Source organism: Ambystoma mexicanum, chromosome 2q, assembly GCF_040938575.1.
Source record: "Ambystoma mexicanum isolate Mex_15411 chromosome 2q, UKY_AmexF1_1, whole genome shotgun sequence".
Classification (NCBI taxonomy): domain Eukaryota; kingdom Metazoa; phylum Chordata; class Amphibia; order Caudata; family Ambystomatidae; genus Ambystoma; species Ambystoma mexicanum.
In genome coordinates, this window is record NC_090924.1 from 361,254,070 (window position 1) to 361,275,123 (window position 21,054).

Here is a 21,054-nt window from a genome sequence, read left to right on the forward strand (position 1 = left end):
ACCCACTGCCTTCTATGACAGCGCACTCGTCCAAGGGTGTGGAAGTTTGGGGGGGTGGGGCAAGCATTCCAGGCAGGAGTGTTTCTGAAGGATGTGTGACGAGCGCCCACATGGAACACACTCCGTACGTTTGCCAAGCATTACTTCTGGGGAAGATACCAGAAAGGAAATGTCAAACGGGCTGTCCTTTGGCACCTGTTCGCTTAAGGTAGGAGCAGCCAAGGTTTCCCTACTTTTTTCTCTCCTAGCATATATGTTCTGTGCAATTGCTCTGTTTATGTAGAGAAATTCTCGACTACAATGCGTGCATGGTATGTTTACTACCTGGTATTCAATACTAGTATGTGAATCTGAAATCCAATGCACAAAGTCTGTCACTTGCCTGTAACAGTATTTCGCATAGATTGTCCTCCCACGTTAATCTATTAATTGCCAGCCTCTGCTGCATCTTTGTCTGATGGTGCTGTGCACTGGTCCTGTCCCTCGAGGCTCTCCGTTCGACTGTCTACGTCATCACCAGTATACATGGCTCACTCAGCACCCATTGGCTTCAGTTCTGTTTTTCTGACTGCTTTCGCTTCGAAGAGTAAAGGTAAATTAGTGGTAGGTAGGAACCCTTTGAAGTCGCCTTGGAAGAAAATCCGATTTGAGTCTCCTTGACGGTTAAGATCTAGGAAAAGATCTCCATTTCAGCGCTGATCATGTCACTGTCTTTGTTCAAGATCGCTAAGAAACAATGTTGCAAATCCCCCTTCGACCTCAAGTGATTACTCCCCTCAGAGAATCACATGCCTGACCAAATTTGACACACCGGCCAAATGGGATGCATTTTGAGGAGAAATGTTCTTAAGAAGGCAGTCTGACCCCCACCCCCTCCCTCCATCCCCTCAAAGAGGGGAAAGATTATGCCCCTGTTGGTCTACATAAAGGGAAGTCTAAGATTAAATCCTGTGCACCCTTGAGTTTGGGGACACGTCTGATTCTCATTGAGAGCCATCAAAGCCTCGAACCAACCAACAAGAAATCGCTACTTCTGTTGAGCATTCAGCCCTTTGAGGGCCTCTTCCAGATAACCGCAACCATAACTGGTTCAATGCCATAATCTGCCATAACTTGGTCAATGCCATCATCTACATCAGAGCATCAATGCCTGCGTCAAAGTTGTTCTTGACTACTTTATTGAAACCTCGAAAGACACAGGAAAAGATTACAAGCCTTTGCCCAAAGAAAGTTCTAAAATCAATGAGCCTCCTGATGATACTCCACCTTTTTGCTTGCAATATGGTACTCTAAATGTCCAGATGCATTAATTTCAGAGGCGTCAGGATTGATTTGTATGAAAATCGTCAAACAGCCAATGGTGTAGGTGCAGCACCAGAATTCGAATTTGTGAAACCGGGCCCCTCTGACCATGCGGATGCCTCATAGGCAACTGATGAGCAAGGTGGTGGAATTTATACGATGAAGAAGGGCCTGCTCCATTTGAGCAGGATAATTTGACTGTAAAATTAGATCTGTGGACCTTGATCCAGTAGGTCAATTTCATGTTGCTCTCCCAAAAAAAAAGGTTGGGAATCTCCACACTGTTTCTGCAAAAAACTTCTAGGAAGTACAGGATGTCCAGTAGCATATTTGACGGACCAGACACTATAGTGATCCACCAAACAATCTGCATACCCTATTACTACAGACTGGAATGACGAACGGGTGGATGCTTGAGCATTCAAAGTCTTTACTGCTGGTAGCATGGCTTTAAAGTCGGGCAAAATGCCACACTTGCCTTGTTTACATTCACCCTGTTGGCTTGCATAGCAATGACGGGTGATCACATTCCCGAAGGGGAAAAGACTGCTTCCTGGCTATCTTCAAGGATGGAAAGGGGGCAATGTGCAAGTGCCTTCAGTCAGGTTTGGATACTGCAGATATAGCAGATCCATGGTGACTAGTACTGTGCTATGCAGGGTTGAAAATCCAGGCTTCTCAACATGCCTTTTGATGTCTCAATTGTTTGGCAGCAAGGCTGATGGTCTAGAGAAGCTACAGAGCTCTAAAGCGGCAGCAAAGTCTTAGTGTCGCAATCAGACAGCCTCAACAGTCTTAGTACAACATCTTGGAGGTTCAAGTCCATTTCTATTCCTCAGTTGGAAGGGCAAGAGGACCGGCTAGTCGAATATTCCCTTGTGGTGGTTGTGGGAGAGGTAAGAAGTACGCCCGAGCAACAGCTACTTTGCCCTCCACCTCAAATCTCTAGGCCTTAGCCCACAAGACCCCCAGTGGAGGCAGGCTCTCACGTCATCTGTAAGAATGGCAGGGCATTACTTCAGATGCATGGGCACTGGAAACTAACCCTGGGTTACTGCTTTCTAAAAAGGCCTATATCATCCACCGAGGAACAGCTTTCAAGATTCCAGATCTGCTCCTTGTGCAGGATATTTTGACCCTGCTTGAAGTGCTATAGAACCAGTACCTGTAGCGGAACATGGGTTGGTACTCCCTGTAATTTCTAATCCCCCCCAAGAAGGACTGAGACCCATGTTAGACTTGAGACACCTCAGTTCCGCGGGAAGGGCAAGTTCAAGATGGTTACCCTTTCTCAGATCCTTTAGGCCCTCCAACTGCAACACTGGGTGTCATTGAACCTTCAGGTGTACAGAAGGTACCTGACGTTGGCCAAGTTCCTGTTCTCACTATCCATTTTGAGTTCTGCCATTCAGGCTGACCTCTGCCTCAAGGGTTTTCACCAAGTCAATGGCGGTTGTGGCAGCGAGTCTCTGGAGAGCACTGGAGAACCAAAGTGATAGCCACGGAAGGCAGAAACACAACACAGTTGTGTTTGAAAGCGCAGTTTTTCTTTCTGAGTTTCTCAGGCTCCTCCGAGCCGGAGGAGCCTGGGGAAACTTGGAAAGAAAAACCGCAGCGTTTTCAAACACAACCGCGTTGTATTTATGTTTGCGGTCGCTTCAAAAGCGACCGCAAACATAAATACGTTTTTAGAGCTGTGGTTTTATTTCTAAGTTTTCCGGGCTCCTACAGCCCGGAAAACGTAGGGGAAAAAAAAACGCAGCTAGTGCTTATTTTTAAAAAAATAAATGGCACTTACCGAGATGCAGCTTTTCTGCCTGTAGCCTCCGGTCCGCGTCCCCCGAGTCCCGGCACCAATGAAGGAAAAGCCACCCAGTGGTAGCTTTTGTTTACTACAGCTGGCTGGCTTTTCCTTTATTAGTGCTGCAAAAGCCAGCACAGGCGGGCAGCCATTTCACAAAATGGATGCGCCCATGTGCTTGCTTTTTCAATTTTTTTTTGCTCGATTTACATAAGGACTTCGGAAAAAAACGCCAATTTTTTTTTTTTTTTTTTTTTTTTTTTATGTTGCCTATCTATTTTTGAAATAAACATTTTTGGGCGAACCGTTCCTTTAAGCAAATATTGCGGACCTTTTGTTGGTCATAAAGCAAGGGTGCCAGTGGGCAGATAGCGGTTAAAAATGCAGTGCAAACAAATAATTGTCTACTCTTGCATGAGCCGCCAAGTCTAGGTTAAGATTTTCATCCTTTTATTTCCACAGAATTGTTCTCCGCCCTCATGGGTTGCCCCTATGATGACGTGTTTTGGCGAGGGTGCCTTTTTCAAATCTGGGCATTAATAAACAGCATTCATCCTGTCGGCCTTGTTCTTATACTTAACACCATGTTACTACTTATTTCAGATTTTCTCCTGCGGTCGTCCCTTCGCGTTGGCTCGCCTCTTCGGAATATGAGAGCCGGCACGAAGGGACAAACACGAGGAAAAATTGATCTGAAATAAGGTGGGATTTTCCCAGTAACATAAAAACAAGGCAGACAGGATGAAAGATGTTAATGCCCAGATTTGAAAAAGGCACCTTAGCCAAAAATATCACAGGGGAAACCCATGAGGGAGAAAAATTCTGTGGAAATAATTAAAAGCATAAGTCTAAAACTAGACTTGGTGCCTCATGTAAGAGTATATAATTTTTTTATACTGAGTTGGTTTTTTCTCTGTCACCCGCAGACAGACGCATTAAGTCGCTCGGTAACTCTAACTGATATTAATAAAGAAAAAAACAATATACCAAGCTTAACAAAAAAAATTTCTCACTCCCCCAGCAAGGACCATAATATTGCCCCTTCCTAGCGACCAAGGTCGGCGCTGTTGCATGTTTTATGGCTCTTTAAAGCTAATTTTCTGCTCTGATGGTACCTGCGACCAATCCCTGCCGGCTTATGCTGAAGACTTTGGTACTGTAAAGAACACCTTGGATTATTGACGGTGCTTGTTGGAACAATTTCTCCCATTGAATGCTTTAATCAACGGCTTGTTTTTGAACTACTTATGTGGTGCAGGGGAATAGAATAAATTACAATCTTAAAGTGACTTCGCAAATATACATTGTATGTTGAATTTTACTTCAGTATTCACCTTAAATGGTGAAGGACCCAAATAAAGTTAATGGCCATCTTTTGCTTAACTGCTAGTCTTAGAATGGTATGTTCATCCTGTAACCACTTGAGCAAGTTTTCTCTTTGGGCCCCTAAACATGGCTGCCGCGGGATTGCCTACCAGTTTCTAAGCTGCATTGTTTGATGCCTGCATCAATTGCAAGCTACTAGCTCGCCATAACGTTACTTGCCACCTCAATTCTATACATGCAGCACACTATCACCAGCCAGTGGACGGTGCACATTTTACACCCTCCTGCATTGTGGGCAGATTACCATTGTGGTTGGGTCAAGTAATTGGATACAAAACTGAGCAGCTTAAATATACCTGCAGTTCAATTTTCTGTTAAACCACAATACAAGCGGGGCACTCTGTAGTAGTCGTATGCTATAGAATAGCTTATTTAATTCAAGAATGTGACCATAACCTTTCTACACCCCAGTTCTCATCCCATCAATTACGTGAAAACGTGTTGTCCTGACAATATATGGTGGTATAGAAAGTGAGGGGGGTTATTGGTGGTACACCCGCAAAGGTAAAACCAACTCCTGAATTCTACTAATTTTAGTAATTCACAAAAATTGCCTTGTTACATTTGACTACCTTCATCAGCTGTTGCTTGAGATACTTTGACTCATGGGAATTTTTTTTTTTTGGCTGCGTGGATGGCCCGTTTAGCGTTGTTCAGCAACAATCTGATTTAATTTGACCTATACCTAAACCAAATCCTTTTCTTTAGGTGACTTTGGTTTGGCGACAAAGGTTGAGTTTGATGGTGAACGCAAGAAAACACTATGTGGCACCCCAAATTACATTGCTCCCGAGGTCTTGGGCAAGAAGGGGCACAGTTTTGAGGTGGATATCTGGTCCATCGGCTGCATTATGTAAGTGTTTCGTCCAGGTAGGGCACCACTTATTGTATCTGATGCTTGATGTTTGTACTGTACAGCATTTCTTGAGGGGTGGGCTAACCTCACTTTCGTCATGTACTACAAGGGCCATGAGACCGGTCGTATGATGCTGGATATGAGACTTAACTTGTGGGTGAAATCATTTGCCTGGACAGTTTGAAATTAGGCTTGATGGCCCCTCTTTCTGGAGGGCCGGGTCTGCCTTTAACTTTACAAATGTGAGCAGTCCTCCCAGATGCTACCATGGCCACGACTTCGGGCGTTGTCTTCCTAATGAGGGCTTGTGAATTGGGAGGGTGCAGTCTGATTAGTGGAGCAATGGCCCTGAAGAGCAGGAGTCCTACTTCATGTGGTTGTGGGGATTGTATCAGCAATGGGTACATTGAAATAAATGGGGTTGAGAGGTTAGATGTGCCAATCAGTAAATGAGTTGCAGTAGTGGGAGCAATGGTGCTAAAGCTCAAATCATTACAGATTTGAGCAACATCAACTTAATCGCTTGTGTGTCTTGGAGTGTTCATAACGCTGAAACCTTATCAATGATCGATTACTGTGCCTATCCCACTCAGGTACACTTTACTTGTTGGAAAGCCTCCCTTTGAAACATCCTGTCTTAAGGAAACCTACATGCGGATCAAGAAGAATGAATACACTATTCCTAAGGTAAGTCTTCATTGCAGCAGACCTTTTGTGAGACCACAGTAATGGGCTTCTTTTCCAAATACTTGTGGATTTTTCCATGAATTTGTAAAGTTGCCTTTGGAAGGTTGAGCATGAATTTCTGCATTGCATCTGAACTGCTCTAACTAGCTCTAGTGCATATACACTAAACCTTGCCACTTTTACATCCTGGAGCGAAGTTTCCAAATTTGAGCTGGGAGCAAGCTTTTTGATGGCATTTGCAGCTAGTGCATGTAAAATCTCACCTACACTCTCCTCAGTCAATCACAAAGACTGTAGCTTTCTATTGAGAATGCAAGAGTATTAATGATGCAACTACTAAATGGAAATTGGATGGCACGTTTCATTGACTTTTATGAATGTTCCATAAGCGCCACTGCAGATTCCATTCTTGATCACGGTCTGACTTCTCCATTTCACACTTCATTGCAGCACATTAACCCTGTAGCTGCTAGTCTCATCCAGAGGATGCTGAGATCTGACCCTGCAACCCGCCCTACCATAGACGAGCTTCTGAATGATGACTTCTTCACATCTGGGTACATCCCGGCCCGGCTCCCCACCACCTGCCTGACTGTGCCCCCTCGGTTTTCAATTGCTCCAAGCAGTATTGAGACAGTTGCTCGAAGACCTCTTGCAGCTCTCAACAAAGGTTGGTTGGAACAGTAGCAGTGGGTGTTGCATGAGCTAAAATGTTTGGTTCTACCTCACCCATTTGACCTGATCATAGCATTGTGAGGCACATGTCGCACTGTTCATACATTCGTCGTCCTCTAATTCGTTTGCTTCCTTGCTTTGTCTTTCAAATTAGTTGTCCTCTCTGAATGCTAATGTTTTGCATGGATATACGCCCTGTAATTTTTGGGCTTGTGAAGTGCAAACGCATTAACTTCCAGTGTTAAGCATGGTCACCAAATCGGCTATGGAAAAGTTGGGCATGAACCTTTACACCATGTTATAACTAACCTTTACCCAGGTCCCGAGAGCCCCATGGTTGAGAAGCAAGCACAGTCTGAGAAGGATGACGACTTGATTGCTGAGCCTATTGACTGCTACCTCTCTGAAATGCTCCAGCAGCTAACTAGTGTTATTGCTGCCAAGCCGTCTGAACGGGCACTCATCAGGCAAGGTGAGAAGTGAACTTTGCAAACTGGTTTTGATGGGGATGTGGGACTGACCTATTGCCAGGTCAAGTTATGTGACTGCAAATAACTGTTCCTTAATTTTTTCTATTTAGAGGAAGCTGAGGATCCTGCCTGCAATCCCATCTTCTGGGTTAGCAAATGGGTTGATTACTCGGACAAGTATGGATTGGGTATGTAGTTCATCCATTGCTACAGTATGTTTATTGTACTAATCCCAAGCAGTTTTATGGTTGAAGAGTTTTCTTGTAAGTGATATTGTTAATTTCTTCTATAGTATGCTGCATCTTCACCATTCGGGTCTAAATTCAGTAGTTTTAGCCCCAAGTATGTGCACCTATAGTTTTACTTGTACGTCCTGTCCCTCTATCCTTGTGTGGTGTCCCCCAACATGGGGATGATACCAGAACCTTTGGTAGTGAGTTTCCTCTTAAAATTTTGTATAGGGTGTGGCCTTGGGTGTGGGAACGTCCTGCCGAGGCCCGGCCTCTGGTGCCTCATCTCAGTCCCATTTTCTGCACGTACGATGTCGGGCTTAGCAGCCAGCGTTCGACTTTTGCTTGCAACCAGTTTGTTTTTTCAATTCTTATTTTACTACCCTTCGGGGGCCTCACTGGCAAGTCGGCTGTTGGAGGATTCACATGATGCCCCTTGCGACTGCTTATGCCCAGCCTCGGACCCCTATGCACTCTGTCTTGAGTGTTTGGGGCCCGACCACCACTGGGACTGTATGCCCTGCAGCAAGCTCAGTCACATGACATTAAAGAATCGCTGTTTGCAGTGGATGGAGAGCTTCCACACTTCGTCTCCAGGGCCTCTCTTCCGGACAGGCCCTCTGTTTGGCACAGCTCCCTCTAGTTCCCACGGATTGGGTTCCTGGTATTCAGTTTCTGGCAGGCCCGAGGCCTATAAGGCTACCTGCTCCCAAGCCGAGGGGCTCTGGCACTACCAGGCTGTCCTTTAAAGGACAATCAGGCTTGTCCTCATCTACCCCATGTTTGGGGATAGTGCCACATCGAAGGGTTGGCGCTTGGCTAGATCCGGCACAGGTGCTGTGAGGGCTCCCGTCCTACTGGAGCTTGCTTTTGAGGCTCTGAACCTGGGCGTTGCGACTCCCGGCTGAGGGCTCAGTGCCTACCATAGGGATCTGAGGTCAACCCCCTCTGCTTCGGGTGCAAGACCGGAGCTGTATCCTCTTGCTTTTGAGGGCTCAGGGCCTCCACGCCCCCCTTCCCAGGGCATGGCGCAAGGCTTCAAAATGGCACAGCACATGGCAGAGCCTGCCCGGCAGCCATCTTTGATCCGGTTCAGAGTCCGCCGGTGCTTTCGCCTATCGCATGACTTTGCAGGACGATCCTAGCCCATTTCCTCTGGAAGCGGCAGTGGATCCTACAGTGTAGCGTTTTTGTCCCCCACAGAGTTACATCTACCTATCACAGCCATAGAGCTACACGCACCAGCCGCCTCAGGAGCAGTAGGGCCCCTCGGAACCCGGTGGCTAGTGAGTACTGCTGCAAGCTCTTCCTTATGTGCTCCACTCAGATGAAGGGCCTCCTGAAGGACATTGTGAAAGTCATCCCAGCCACCCTGCCCCCCCCCCCCCCCTCCCCCCTTCCTGGTTACTCCTTCAGTGCTCCTGGTTGTACGGATGCCCCTGCCCCCCCCAACAGTTGGGCCAGTCTGTGGACCCGGGTGCCCCTTTGGGCCTGTATTCCCCTCGGCCTGTGGAAAGGGGTGATGGGGGGGCGGGGGGGTAATGACTGACGCCCAGGGCAATTGGCTCTTGGCATCCTTTAAGGCCTAGGGCCTGGCGGAATTCTTTGGGGGTGGGGACTGGAGTAGGGTGTGCTGGCAGGTCTTGGGGAAGTGCACCATGGTCTGGTATGCCCAACCAGAATGATGTTCTGCAGCTGGTGTAGAGGGTCTGGGAGAAACCCAGGGCCAACGCCCAGATGGAAAAGGTTGGACAGCAGGTTTAGGCTGACTGATGCGGAGCCAATCCTCCTTGCCTCCCACCCGCAGCCCCATTCTTCTGTGGTGGATACGGCCTCTTTGTATTTTAAACCATTGTCTTCCTCCACTCCTTTTGCCTGGTTTTCGCTGGTGGCTGGCAATGTTTCCCTTCACCCGACGGAGACTACCCTAATACGATTCATCATCAGTCTTCTCAGGGCAGTAAACCTGGCCCTCAACGCCTGTTTGCCCCTAATCTGGGACAAGTCTGTTCTTCTCAGGACTGACTATTCTACTATGTTTTAACTGAGCAAGCCGTTTGACTCCCCCTTTCATGGAGGCGGTTTCGATCTGGGAATTACACTTTCATTGGATTTCAGCAGTCCACCTTCTGGGGACAGCAATGGAGAATCTGATCACAACTGAGTCGCTTAGGGTTCAGCACCTGCGAGTGGGAGTTGTGTGGTGCCTCCTTGTTACCCCTATTCCAACGTTGGGGTGGTTTGCAGACCTGGACTTGTTTGCATCTCTCCTGAATGGCAAATGCCCCAAATGGGCAGGTTGGGGGTTACTGGAGACGCCTGCCAGACCTGCTGGCATGGCTGCAGGGTTACACATTCCTGGCCACCCCCTCTGCTCCAGTGGACCCTCCATGTTCTGTGAGCTGCAGCCTCATTCTGGTTGCACCACTGGCCTTTGAGACCCTGGTTTTTGGATCTGCTGCAGTTGTGCACCCTGGGTCCCATGCAGCAGGGCGGGGAAGTCGAGCATCCAGACCCAGCCGAACTGGCCTTGGCAGACTGGTTCCTTATCAACTGAGGCTTCAGTATGATCAATTTTCAGATGACAACTAGGACAGAATTCAGCAGGCTAGGAGGCCCTTGGACTCGGTCAGAGTATAAAAGCAAATGAACTATATTTTCGCCCTTGGGCTTGCGAAAAGGGTTTGCACCACCGGTCCCCTGGATGAGGCACTGGCTTTAAAAGCACACCAGGCAGGTTAGTTCAGATGGATACTTGCTACACATTTCGCCGACATCAGGGCTTACAAGAATTCCCCAGAGCATGTTTTCGGTATCCAACCTGGTGGTTAAGGTCCACCTTAAAGGGTTGTCTAGGTGTTTTCCTCCATGCATAGGCTGCATCTGGTCTGGGACCTCAATGTGGTTCTTGTAGCTTTGCAACGCAAGCCTTTCGAACTGCCTGGTGACGTTTAATGGATATTTGTACCGCACACTATCACCACTGTAGTGGTCCTCTGGCGGATCTGAAAATGAAAGGGGGTGGGGGTGAGTTAGTGGGAACATGCGGGGTCAGTGCAAGAGAGCAGAGGATGTGCTGCTCGTTCGGTTAACACAGTTCACTGAGCTTGGGGGTACTGTCTCATCGGTAGCCGTCGTGTGCTGTTGTGCAAAGCTATGTGGTTTTGTTGTTGCTGTGAAGTTTGTGCGGTTTGTTGTTGTTTGGTTAGTTTGAGAGGGATGAAATTGTTAGTGGGTTGGTTATTGGCTTTGCTATCTAGAAGTGATATGTACTAAATGTCCACTCTCTAGATGTGGCGCGTGAATATCTCTGCATTTCTATCTAGATCCGGCACTGGCTAACATAGACAATCCTGTCTATATGACTCACGCTATTATTCACAACTCTAGCCAAATGTGGCACTGGCCCATCTTCAAAATCCTGTCTAGATGCGACGCAGGCTAGTGTTCACAATTTTATCTAGTTAGTGTTAATATCATGGTCTGAGGGCAGGTAGTGGCAGGGCTTCTGGAGTAGGGATTGCTCTACTCCCCACCCAGGCCACTCCTACCTTGATGGTTGCTGCTGGATTCACTTGCTGACACCTACGGACAAAATCTGAAGCCGCCTCTGGGGTGCTGCCCTTTGCCTTGGGGCCCCTAGCTGCAGGGGCTGCACGGGCAGAGGGCTGCCCTGGGAACAGGTGGATGTACCAATCGGGGGAGGTGGGCGGGACTGGGAGAAAGCCAGACACAAAGTACTACACCCCAGAGACTGCACTCTAGTGGCAGGCCAGTACAAGGGTTGGAAGCCACAAACACCCGAATGGCACAATGGGCAACAAACTATTGCAAAAACACTCAAACCCCTTCACTACAGTAAATTATTAAATGGGCCAAAAACGGATTACAATCATTGTACAACTATTCTCCAGCATGGGGTCTGGCATGGATTCACATGCTCATGAATATTCCCCGTCGTCAGGCTGGGAATCCTCGGTAAAGAAAAAACCAGTATCAGTTTTGTTTCTGATCTGTCTTTCGTAGTAATAACCAATCACTGGTCTCTGCGTCATACTGACCACAGCCAATGACTGCCCTCTACCTAAGCACCGCCTCTGGCAGCCATCTTCAGATTTTTACCGCACGTTCATGTGTTGGGATCCTCGTGCTATTGCTCTCGAGCGTTGGTGCTATTTTTTTTCACGTTTTTTCTCAAAAACTTCGGTTTTTTTCAGTCAAAAGAGCCTCAAGCTCCACCGACTCTCCATCCGATCAACGGGCACCCGTTTCGGATTCGTCTGCGCCCCTCAAGGGTGAAGATTTCGTCGAGCTACGCTTTTGGAGGACTCCAGAAGTTTCTCAGGCCCGGTCATGGCCCAGGAGAAGGGAAGCTCGACGCCCTTAAAGCTGTTCAGGGTCTGCCCTGGATGCCAGCTGCAGAACGTCTTCAAGGAGGACGAACACTCTTTTTGTCTTTACTGCCTACATGAGGACAAGACGCACGTGGAGAAGGACTGTGCGTTTTGCGGCAACATGTCGGAGCGGACCATGAAGGACCGCCATCAACGTCTCGCCAACTGGCTAGAAGGGAAGAGCCCGTCCGGCGAGAAGAAGAGGAAGAAATCCGAGCGGTCTTCTAAGACCTTTGAGGACGCCCCGGCGACGGGGGTCCAACATAAGGCCAAGCACCGCGAGTCCGCTGGCACCGGGAGCGCCGAACGGTCGGACTCTACGGGCGCCAGGCAGGGCGCACCCTCCCCGGCACCATCAACCACGAGCCAACGCTCTGGGTCGGGTAAGAGGAAGGCCGAGCACCCGGCGAAGCTCCTGGAGAGGCCCCGGTCGAGCTCCAAGGCGGAGGGGGAGCGAGGCAGTGTTCCCCCCCCCCCCCCCCCCCCTCAAGGATAAGGCGGTGAGCGCACCTAAGGTGGTGAAGGCCTTAATCCATCCGGCCAAGCCCTCTATCGAAACTGTTGCGGCGGCCCTGGCTCAGCCTGTGGAGGCTACACCAGTGGTGGCGACCTCGGGGCTCAGTCTCCCTGCCACCTCGGAGGGAGTCCTCTTTTGTGCCCATCGATAGGACCCCCGTGAAATCCCCCGTGCGGAAGAAAAAGGGGGGGGGGGCAGGGTGTTGTCGTAGATTCGGCCTCAACCTCGGAGGAGGAGCTGGTCGAGGTCTTAAGCCACGGCCTCGGCGTGGAAGACCGGCCCGTCGGGATGGATCCCGACGCAGGGGACGACGACATCGTCGAGGGTGCCGACGGGGCCCCTGATCGCCCGTCGGATTCCCCTCTGCCAGCGCCGCGAGACAACTCTGCAGCCATTTTGGTGGCTATACAGTCCTTATGCTCAGAGATAAGGACGAGACTACCGTTGCCGACGGAACCTCTCCCGTCGGGGGACCCAGAACCGGGTCCCCCTACCAAGAAAAGAAGGATCCACCCTCCACCTCCTTTTCAGCCGTCGTGCCCCTTCCAGCCCTCCTCCCCGTCCACCCGAGGGGATGATACGGGGACTGACACGGCAGCGACGGGTACGGACGACTAGGTATACGATGAGGTACCGTCGCCTCCCACCAGGGCTTCTCCGCCCGACGAGATTGGATCGTTCCACTCAATGATCGCCAGGGCATCCGAGCTTTTCCAACTCTGCCCTGAGGAGAAGGAAGGTTTCCTTTATCAGCGGCGCGAGGCCAAGAGGAAGACGGTCCTCGCGGTGCCTCTATTGGACGAAATTTGGGATGAGGGCCTCGCCCTCCTCAAGAACCCTTCCACGACGCCAGCTAGAAGAGACCGGTACGAGAAAAAGTACCGGGTCCCGGACACGGCCCCCTGTGCCTCCGGGCGCAGCCTACCCCGGACTCCGTCTCCGCGGCGGCCAGGAAAAAAGCAGGGGGGGGGGTGCGGCCTCCACATCGACTTCCCCACCGGACGGCTAGGGAAAGAAATTGGACGCTATGGGACGCAGAGTCATCTCGTCTGCAGCGACGACGATTAAAGCTGCCAACGCCTTGGCTATCGTGGCCCGATACGACAGGGAGCTCTGGTACAAACTGGCTCCCCTGCTGGACTTCTTGCCGGACGACAAGAGGGCAGAGGCCCTGGAGATCCTGCAGGAAGGTGAGGTGGCTTCGGACCACGCCATTACCGTTCCGACGGACATCGCCGACACTGGGTTCCGCCAGTTGGGCAACGGCGTTTGCCTTAGGCGGCGTGGATGGCTCAAGGCTACGGACTTCCGTCAAGACGTTCAGACCAGAGTCCTGGACATGCCCTTCGATGGGAATAACCTGTTTGGGAAAACAGTGGACGATTCCCTTCAGGCCATTAAAGCGGACACGGAGACGGCCCGGGCCCTTGGAGTTCTGCAACAAAGACGGACGCCCTTTCGGAGCAGCGGAGGCAAGGGCGCCTCCAAAGGTTCCGGCGGCGGTTTCTCCTCCTACCGTCAAGCGGCCCGCTCGTCGTCTCGGGAGGCCTACAGAGGACGAGGCAAGTCTGGCGGACCCCGCTGTCGTCGCCAAGGACAAGGCGCTAAAGCCTCGTCGAAGCAGGATTGAACCGGCCGGGGGGTCGGGCCCCCACCGAAGCACCCCGGTGGGAGGCCGGCTGGCGAGCTTCGTCAGCGTGTGGGAGTCCATCTCCACCGACCGTTGGGTGCTGGACGCCTTGGCCCGGGGCCACGCGCTCGAGTTTCAAAGAAAGTGTCCGCGCGTCCCCCCCCCCCGTGGCCAGGAAAGAACTTCACGTCCCTCAACTTCTCCTGGAGGTGAAGGCGATGCTCAAGAAGGGCGCCATCAAACTCGTCCCAAAGAGGCTTCGGGGCTCCGGAGTCTACTCGAGATACTTCCTCGTGAAGAAGACGGGGGGATGGCGCCCCATCCTGGACCTGCGACGTCTGAACAAGTTCATCAAGGCGCAAAAGTTCCGGATGGTCACCCTCCAGCACGTCCTGGGTCAGCTGGAGGAAGGAGACTTCCTGTCGTCGTTGGATTTGGAGGATGCCTACTTCCATAGTCCCATCTTGAAGGGGCACCGAAAATTCCTCAGGTTTGTGGTCCAAGGACGTCATTACCAGTTCAAAGCCCCCCCTTCGGTCTACGGTCGGCACCCAGGGTGTTCACCAAGTGCCTCGCACCGGTGGCGGCTCAGCTGCGCCGCGAAGGGATCCACGTCTACCCCTACCTGGACGACTGGCTCATCCGAGCCAAGACAAGGGAGCTCGCCATGGTTCACACGGCAAGGACCGTCCAACTTCTCACGGACCTGGGATTCTCCGTGAACTACGCCAAATCCCACCTGGTGCCCGCGCAAGACGCTCTGTTTCTGGGAGCGAGGCTCAACACAGTGTCCCTTCTGGCCTCCCCGTCGGAGGAGAGGACCAGGACCATCCTGGGCAAGGTGCAGCGGATGTTGGTGGCCGACGTGGCCAAGGTGAGGTCCATCAAGTCCCTCCTCGGAATGATGTCTTCCTGCATCTACCTCATTCCCATGTGCAGGCTCCGGATGCGCCCGTTGCAGGAGTTCCTGGACGCGCGCTGGATCCAAACGACGGGCAGCTTCGAGGAAAGGATCACACTCGACGAGAGTTTCCGACGAGCGATCCGGTGGTGGGGCACCCGCGCGCATCTGACGGCGGGCATGGACTTCCAGACCCCAGCCCACCAGGAGACAGTGACCACGGATGCCTCCCTGGAAGGGTGGGGAGCGCACACCGAAAATCTGCACGCAAGAGGCCTTTGGCTCCCGACGGAGAAATCCCTAGATATCAACGTCCTGGAGCTCCGTGCAGTGTTTTGGGCCCTCAGGTCCTTCCTTCCGTCCCTCAAGGGCAAGGTGGTGAGGATCTTCACCGACAACACCACCACCATGTTTTACATCAGGAAACAGGGCGGAACCAGGTCCCCAGCACTGTCCAAGGAGGCGCAGGACCTGTGGCATTGGGCAGTCGCCCCAGGGATGTTTCTGGTGCCGTTTCATCTGGCAGGGATAAAAAACACCATCGCCGACTCACTCAGCAGGGAGCTGCGCTCGTGCCACGAGTGGGAACTACGGCAGGATCTAGTGGATCGCCTCTTCCGACGGTGGGGCACACCCCAGATCGACCTGTTCGCGACGGCGACTAACTCCAAGTGCCGGAGGTTCGCCAGCAGGTTTCCCCAGGCGAGGAGCATGGGCGATGCTTTCTCGTTCCCCTGGGGGGGCCTGTTCCTCTACGCGCTCCCTCCTTTGCCACTGCTAATCCGGCTCGTCAACCAGCTCAAGAGGTCACGGTGCAGGATGATCCTCCTCGCACCTGCGTGGCCGAGGCAGATATGGTTCCCGGACCTTCTGGACTTGTCAGCGTCCCCGCCAATCAAGCTGCCGGTGGACGCGGATCTGCTCTCCAGCGAAGGAGGCGCCATCCTCCACCACGACCCGAAATCGCTGAACTTGCAGGCCTGGCTCCTGCAGCGCTAGAGTTTGGAGGATACGACATACCGGCCGACTGCAGAGGTTCTTGCAAAGGCCAGGGCGTCCTCGACTCTTAAATGCTACGGACACAAATGGAAGAGGTTCTCTGTCTGGTGCCACGCACAGAAGATTAACCCTCTACGGATTACGGCTCCCGCAAGTACTGCCGTACCTGCTGACGCTGGCCAAAGCTGGACTGGCACACGCGTCCATCATTCATCTTGCTGCGATCTCCCGATACACCAGAACCACGGGGCGGACGTCCTTGTGGTCTCATCGTCTGAAAGTTCATGAAGGGACTGTTCAGATCGTTCCCGCCGGTGAAGGCTTCGGCCCCGGCGTGGGAGCTCAACGTGGTGCTGACCAAGCTCATGGGACCTCCGTTCGAGCCTCTGCACTTGGCCCCGTTGAAGTTTCTGTCGTGGAAAACAGCGTTTCTTGTGGCCATCACCTCCGCACGACGGGTGGGAGAGATCCAGGCCCTTTCCTGCAATGCCCCGTACTTGACTTTTCACGACACGAGGGTAGTGCTCAGGACGCACCCCTCCTTCATGCCCAAGGTACCGTCGGACTTCCACCTCAACGAACCCTTGGTGTTGCCTGTATTCTTCCCGTCGCCTTCATCGCCGGCTGAGAGGACTTTGCACTCGCTGGATGTGGCTAGAGCGCTGAAGTTCTACGTAGACCGCACAAAGTGTTTTCGGAAGACGTCACAACTCTTTGTGAACTTTGGACCTGTCAATCAGGGGAAGGCTCTCTCGAAGGCTTCCATTTCCAGATGGCTCTCCGGCTGTATCATGTACTGTCATCGGTTGGCAAACCGACCGCTGCCTGGCCGTCCGAGAGCCCATTCCACCAGAGCGATCGCAGCTACCACGGCGTTCCTTTCTGGTGTGCCCCTGCTGGACATATGCAGGGCTGCTACGTGGAGGTCGACGCACACCTTCACGAAGTTCTACTGCGTCGATCGGGATTCCAGGGAGGAGTCCAGGGTCGGCCAAGCAGTGCTGCGCAACCTGTTCGCCTGAGGTGAGCCTGGTGAGGAGGTAAGATGCTTAATGTTGAGTTTGATGCAATGCTTAATGTTGAGCCTTTGCCACCTCCCGTGGTTGTGCATGTGTGTACTGCTATGTATTCATTCATGAGCATGTGAATCCATGCCAGACCCCATGCTGGAGAAGTTACAAGTTACTTACCTGTAACTGTTGTTCTCCAGCATGGGTCTGGCATGGATTCACATGCGAACCCTCCCGCCTACCCCTCTGCGGCTCTTCACTTGGTCATACTGCCACTTCACGTGCTTCCAAATCTGAAGATGGCTGCCAGAGGCGGTGCTTAGGTAGAGGGCAGTCATTGGCTGTGGTCAGTATGACGCAGAGACCAGTGATTGGTTATTACTACGAAAAACAGATCAGAAACGAAACTGATACTGGTTTTTTCTTTACCGAGGATTCCCAGCCTGACGAAGGGGAATATTCATGAGCATGTGAATCCATGCCAGACCCATGCTGGAGAACAGTTACAGGTAAGTAACTTGTTCCTTCATGAGTATCAACCAGCACCTTAAGCTGCTTCCCAAGTGGTTTCCCTAGCAGATCCTTTGAGATTGCAGTCCCCAGAAGGCAACCTTACTTTAACTTCTCGCCCCGAAACCCCCCACCCGCTCCAACTTCTCCAACATTGGATCTTTCATGGATTCAAATGCTTAGAATATTCCCCGTCAGACTGGGACCCTTGGTACACATATATAGCCTTTTCCTATAGGAAAACTTCCGACACTTTTGTGTCCTATCTATGTCCTTTTTGGACCCGCCTACGCATCCTCCGTAGGCCGTCCAGTATAAGAGGCCCGCCCCTACGGCTCCCCTTCAGATTTCAACCTTCTCCAAAGTAGTGTGATCTCCTTGCGTCTTACTATTTTGTACAAGGTTGTGTACGAGTTGGAGAACTTTCCTCCATGTCAGGAAAAGCGCTGTTCCGTCCATGCGCGACGTGCGGATTGAAAAAGGTTTACGAGGGGGACGGACGTATGGATTGTATATACTGCCTCCACCCTCATCATTCGGCTGATAGCTGCGACATATGCAAAGGGTTTTCTCAAAAGACCCTCAAAGACCAAAACCGACGGCTGGTGGCATGGCTGAATGATGGAGCGGGGGCATACCCCCCCTTCGGAGGTAGGCTCCACACAATCGGCGAAAACATCACACCGCGCTGCCTCGTCGGAACCACTGGCGAAGAAATCTCGACCGACGGAAAAAGTCATCTCGGAGTCATTCAGCCAGAGAATCCTCGTCGAAAAAATCGTCATCTCCATCAAAAAAGCATGACAAGCCAGGGCCGAAATCCTCCTCAGGTGATCACCAGTCGAGTAAAGGCAGGCCAAGTGTGGAAAAGGCGGGACCACCTAAACCACCTGCTAAGCCACCGTCAACGGCGCTCTAGTCATCGGCCTCCACCCTGCCACTGACGCACGTGGTATCCACCAACGACTGCGACGGTGGCCTCGTCAGCGGGGCTTCTACAGGAAGCCTGGAGGCCAGAAGTTTTTGATCCGATTCCCCCCGGATACTTTATTGCATGAACAGGCTGTGTCGCTGTCCTTGGAGGGGGGGGGGAGGGAGGGGGGGGCGGGCGCGGCGAGAGCGGGAGAATAGCTGGCCCGGCAGACCTCGGGCTACGAGTGGTTGACAAGTCGTCGACGAGGGGATCCGGTATACCGGTATCTGCCCCTCTTCTCAATCTGTTTTGTCGTTGGAAATTCTGTCCACACTTCAGTCTTTGGACCAGAGACTACCTCAGGTAAACCTGCCACAGTCACCCGTCGACGAGGCGGGCCCGTCCCGCCCACCGAAGCACTTACGCACGCCAATCTCAGCACTGGCACCCCAAGAGGAAGGTGAGCTGCCAGATTCGGAGTCGGACAGGGGAGCCATGTCGGCTATCTCATCATCCCCCTCCAGGGATCCAACCTGGGAGTCAGAGGTGGAGTTAGAAACCCCAAGAAGCCCGGCTCGCCCGGCTCACCCGTCCCCTCCGACGACATTGCATCATTCAATTCTATGATGGAGAAGGCGTGTAAGGAATTTGGTTTGTCCCAGGAAGAACAGAAAAAGGAGTGGTTTTTTGTTCGACCACATGGGTAAGAGAAGGTCTGTGTTCTCAATACCAATACTAGACCACGTGTGGAAGGAGGGGTTGCAGACAATGCGTCACCCCTTTTCGGAGCCGGCAGTGAAAGGACGCCTCGAGAAAAAGTTTAAGGCTCCAGAGTCTACCCCCAAGTGTTTATCCTCCCAACCAACGCCAGAATCGGTGGTGGCGGCAGCAGCGAGGAAGGCAAAGGCCCAGCACAAGTGCACGACTCCGCCTGAAAACGAAGCAAGACGCCATGATGCCTTTGGCAAAAAAGTGCTATCTCTGGGAGCAACCACAGTAAAGGCCGTAAACTCTCTGGCTATTGTAGCCAGAGATGTGGCACAGGCTAGCACCATTGCTGGATCATCTTCCTGAAGAGCATAGGAAGGCAGCGATGTTACTTGTCCGAGAGGGTGAGGAAGCCTCCAATCACGCCATAAACATTGCGGTGGACCTCACTGAATCAGGCTTCAAGCAAGTCAATAATGGGGTCGTATTACGACAGTCATGGCTCAAGTGTACCTACTTCAGACCAGAGGTACAATACAAAGTATTAGATATGCCTTTTGAGGGAGACCTTTTATTCGGCGAGAAGGTAGACGAGACCCTAAAGGGAATGAAAAAGGACTTGGACATGGCACGTTCATTGGGTGCCCTCCAGAGTGGCCGAAGCTACAAGTCTTTTCGTCCCTTTAGAGGGGCTTCAGGTAATTCCAGATTCTCTGCGTCTGGAGACAGATCCTTTGGCAGGTCGGCTCACCCCTCCCAAGGGTACAGGCGTGCTTCCCAAACGGCAAACCGACGCCGGAACTTCCAGACATCCAGGAAGAGACCATCCTATCCGTCGTCGAGAGACGAGCAAAATAAAGATCAGCAGTGACAGTCAACACACCGTTCTGGGGGGGGGAAGAGTGTCTGCATATGTCGACGAATGGGAACGAATAACGACGGATCAATGGGTGCTGGACACTGTAAGGAACGGGCACTCTCTACAATTCAAGCACAGCCCACCGCACATTCCACCTGCGTTCTCCGCTCATTTCCCATCTGAGGATACTGCAACAAGAGGTAACACTCATGTTAGCAAAGGGCGTGATGGAATTGGTTCCAACATCAGAGGTCAAGGAGTCTACTCAAGATACTTCGTAAAAAACAGCCGTATGGCGTCCCATTTTAGACTTACGAGATCTCAACGTCTTTAAAGAGCCTAAAATTCAAAATGCTCACGCTGCAGGAAGTGATCCGCGCCGTTCAACAAGGGGATTTTCTATCGTCCCTGGACTTACAGGGCGCGTACTTCCATATTCCAATGTGTCGGCAAAACAGGAAATTCCTGAGATTTGTAATAGGGCGGACTCACTACCAGTTCACGGTTCTTCCCTTTGGGCTCAAGACCTCCCCCAGAACGTTCACAAAATGCCTGGCCCCAGTAGCGGCCTGGCTATGGAAGCAAGGCCACCACGTATACCCATACCTCGACGACTGGCTGGTAAGGGGATCCTCCCCAGCGTCGACCGACACAAGTTTGCAAGCCGCCATGCAGCTTCTGCAACAGCTGGGATTTGCCATAAACTTCGAAAAATCCTCTCTGCGGCCATCGAGAACGTTGGTGTTCCTGGGGGCACAGTTCAAAACCCCGTTGGGGCTAGTGAAGCCTTCTCTCGACAGAACCTCAAAACTCAATCAGCTGGCGGGCTGACTACAACAAACCACCAGGCTCTCAGTCAGGAAATACGTTTCGGTCCTAGGGGACATGGCATCCTGCATCCATCTGGTGGCAAACTGTCGCCTATTCATGAGGCCAGTCCAGGAATTCCTCGCGGACCGATGGACGCAGGCCCAAGGATCATGGTCAGACAAGATAACCATCGACAAGCTGCTTCGGACCCTTCAGTGGTGGCAGAGTTCCCACAATTTGAACAACTGTGTACCCCTACAGGAACCGGAGTTTCAGCGAACCATAGTCACGGATGCGTCCCTAACCGGATGGGGAGCTCACATGGGTACCCTTCAAACGCAAGGTCGCTGGTCTCCAACGGAGTCGCTCCTACACATAAACGTGTTAGAGCTCAGA

The 21,054-nt window shown here is 51.8% G+C and overlaps 1 protein-coding gene across 1 annotated transcript in view; it reads left to right on the plus strand.

Annotated features, from left to right (window-relative positions):
* The window catches only part of PLK1 (polo like kinase 1), a 138,013-nt gene that overhangs the window by 38,680 nt on the left and 78,279 nt on the right, over positions 1-21,054 (plus strand). The window contains exons 3-7 of the mRNA XM_069647390.1: positions 5,198-5,342; positions 5,939-6,032; positions 6,483-6,702; positions 7,027-7,179; positions 7,288-7,365. Coding sequence (XP_069503491.1) covers positions 5,198-5,342; positions 5,939-6,032; positions 6,483-6,702; positions 7,027-7,179; positions 7,288-7,365 — 690 coding nt within the window. The remainder of the gene's footprint in view (positions 1-5,197; positions 5,343-5,938; positions 6,033-6,482; positions 6,703-7,026; positions 7,180-7,287; positions 7,366-21,054) is intronic.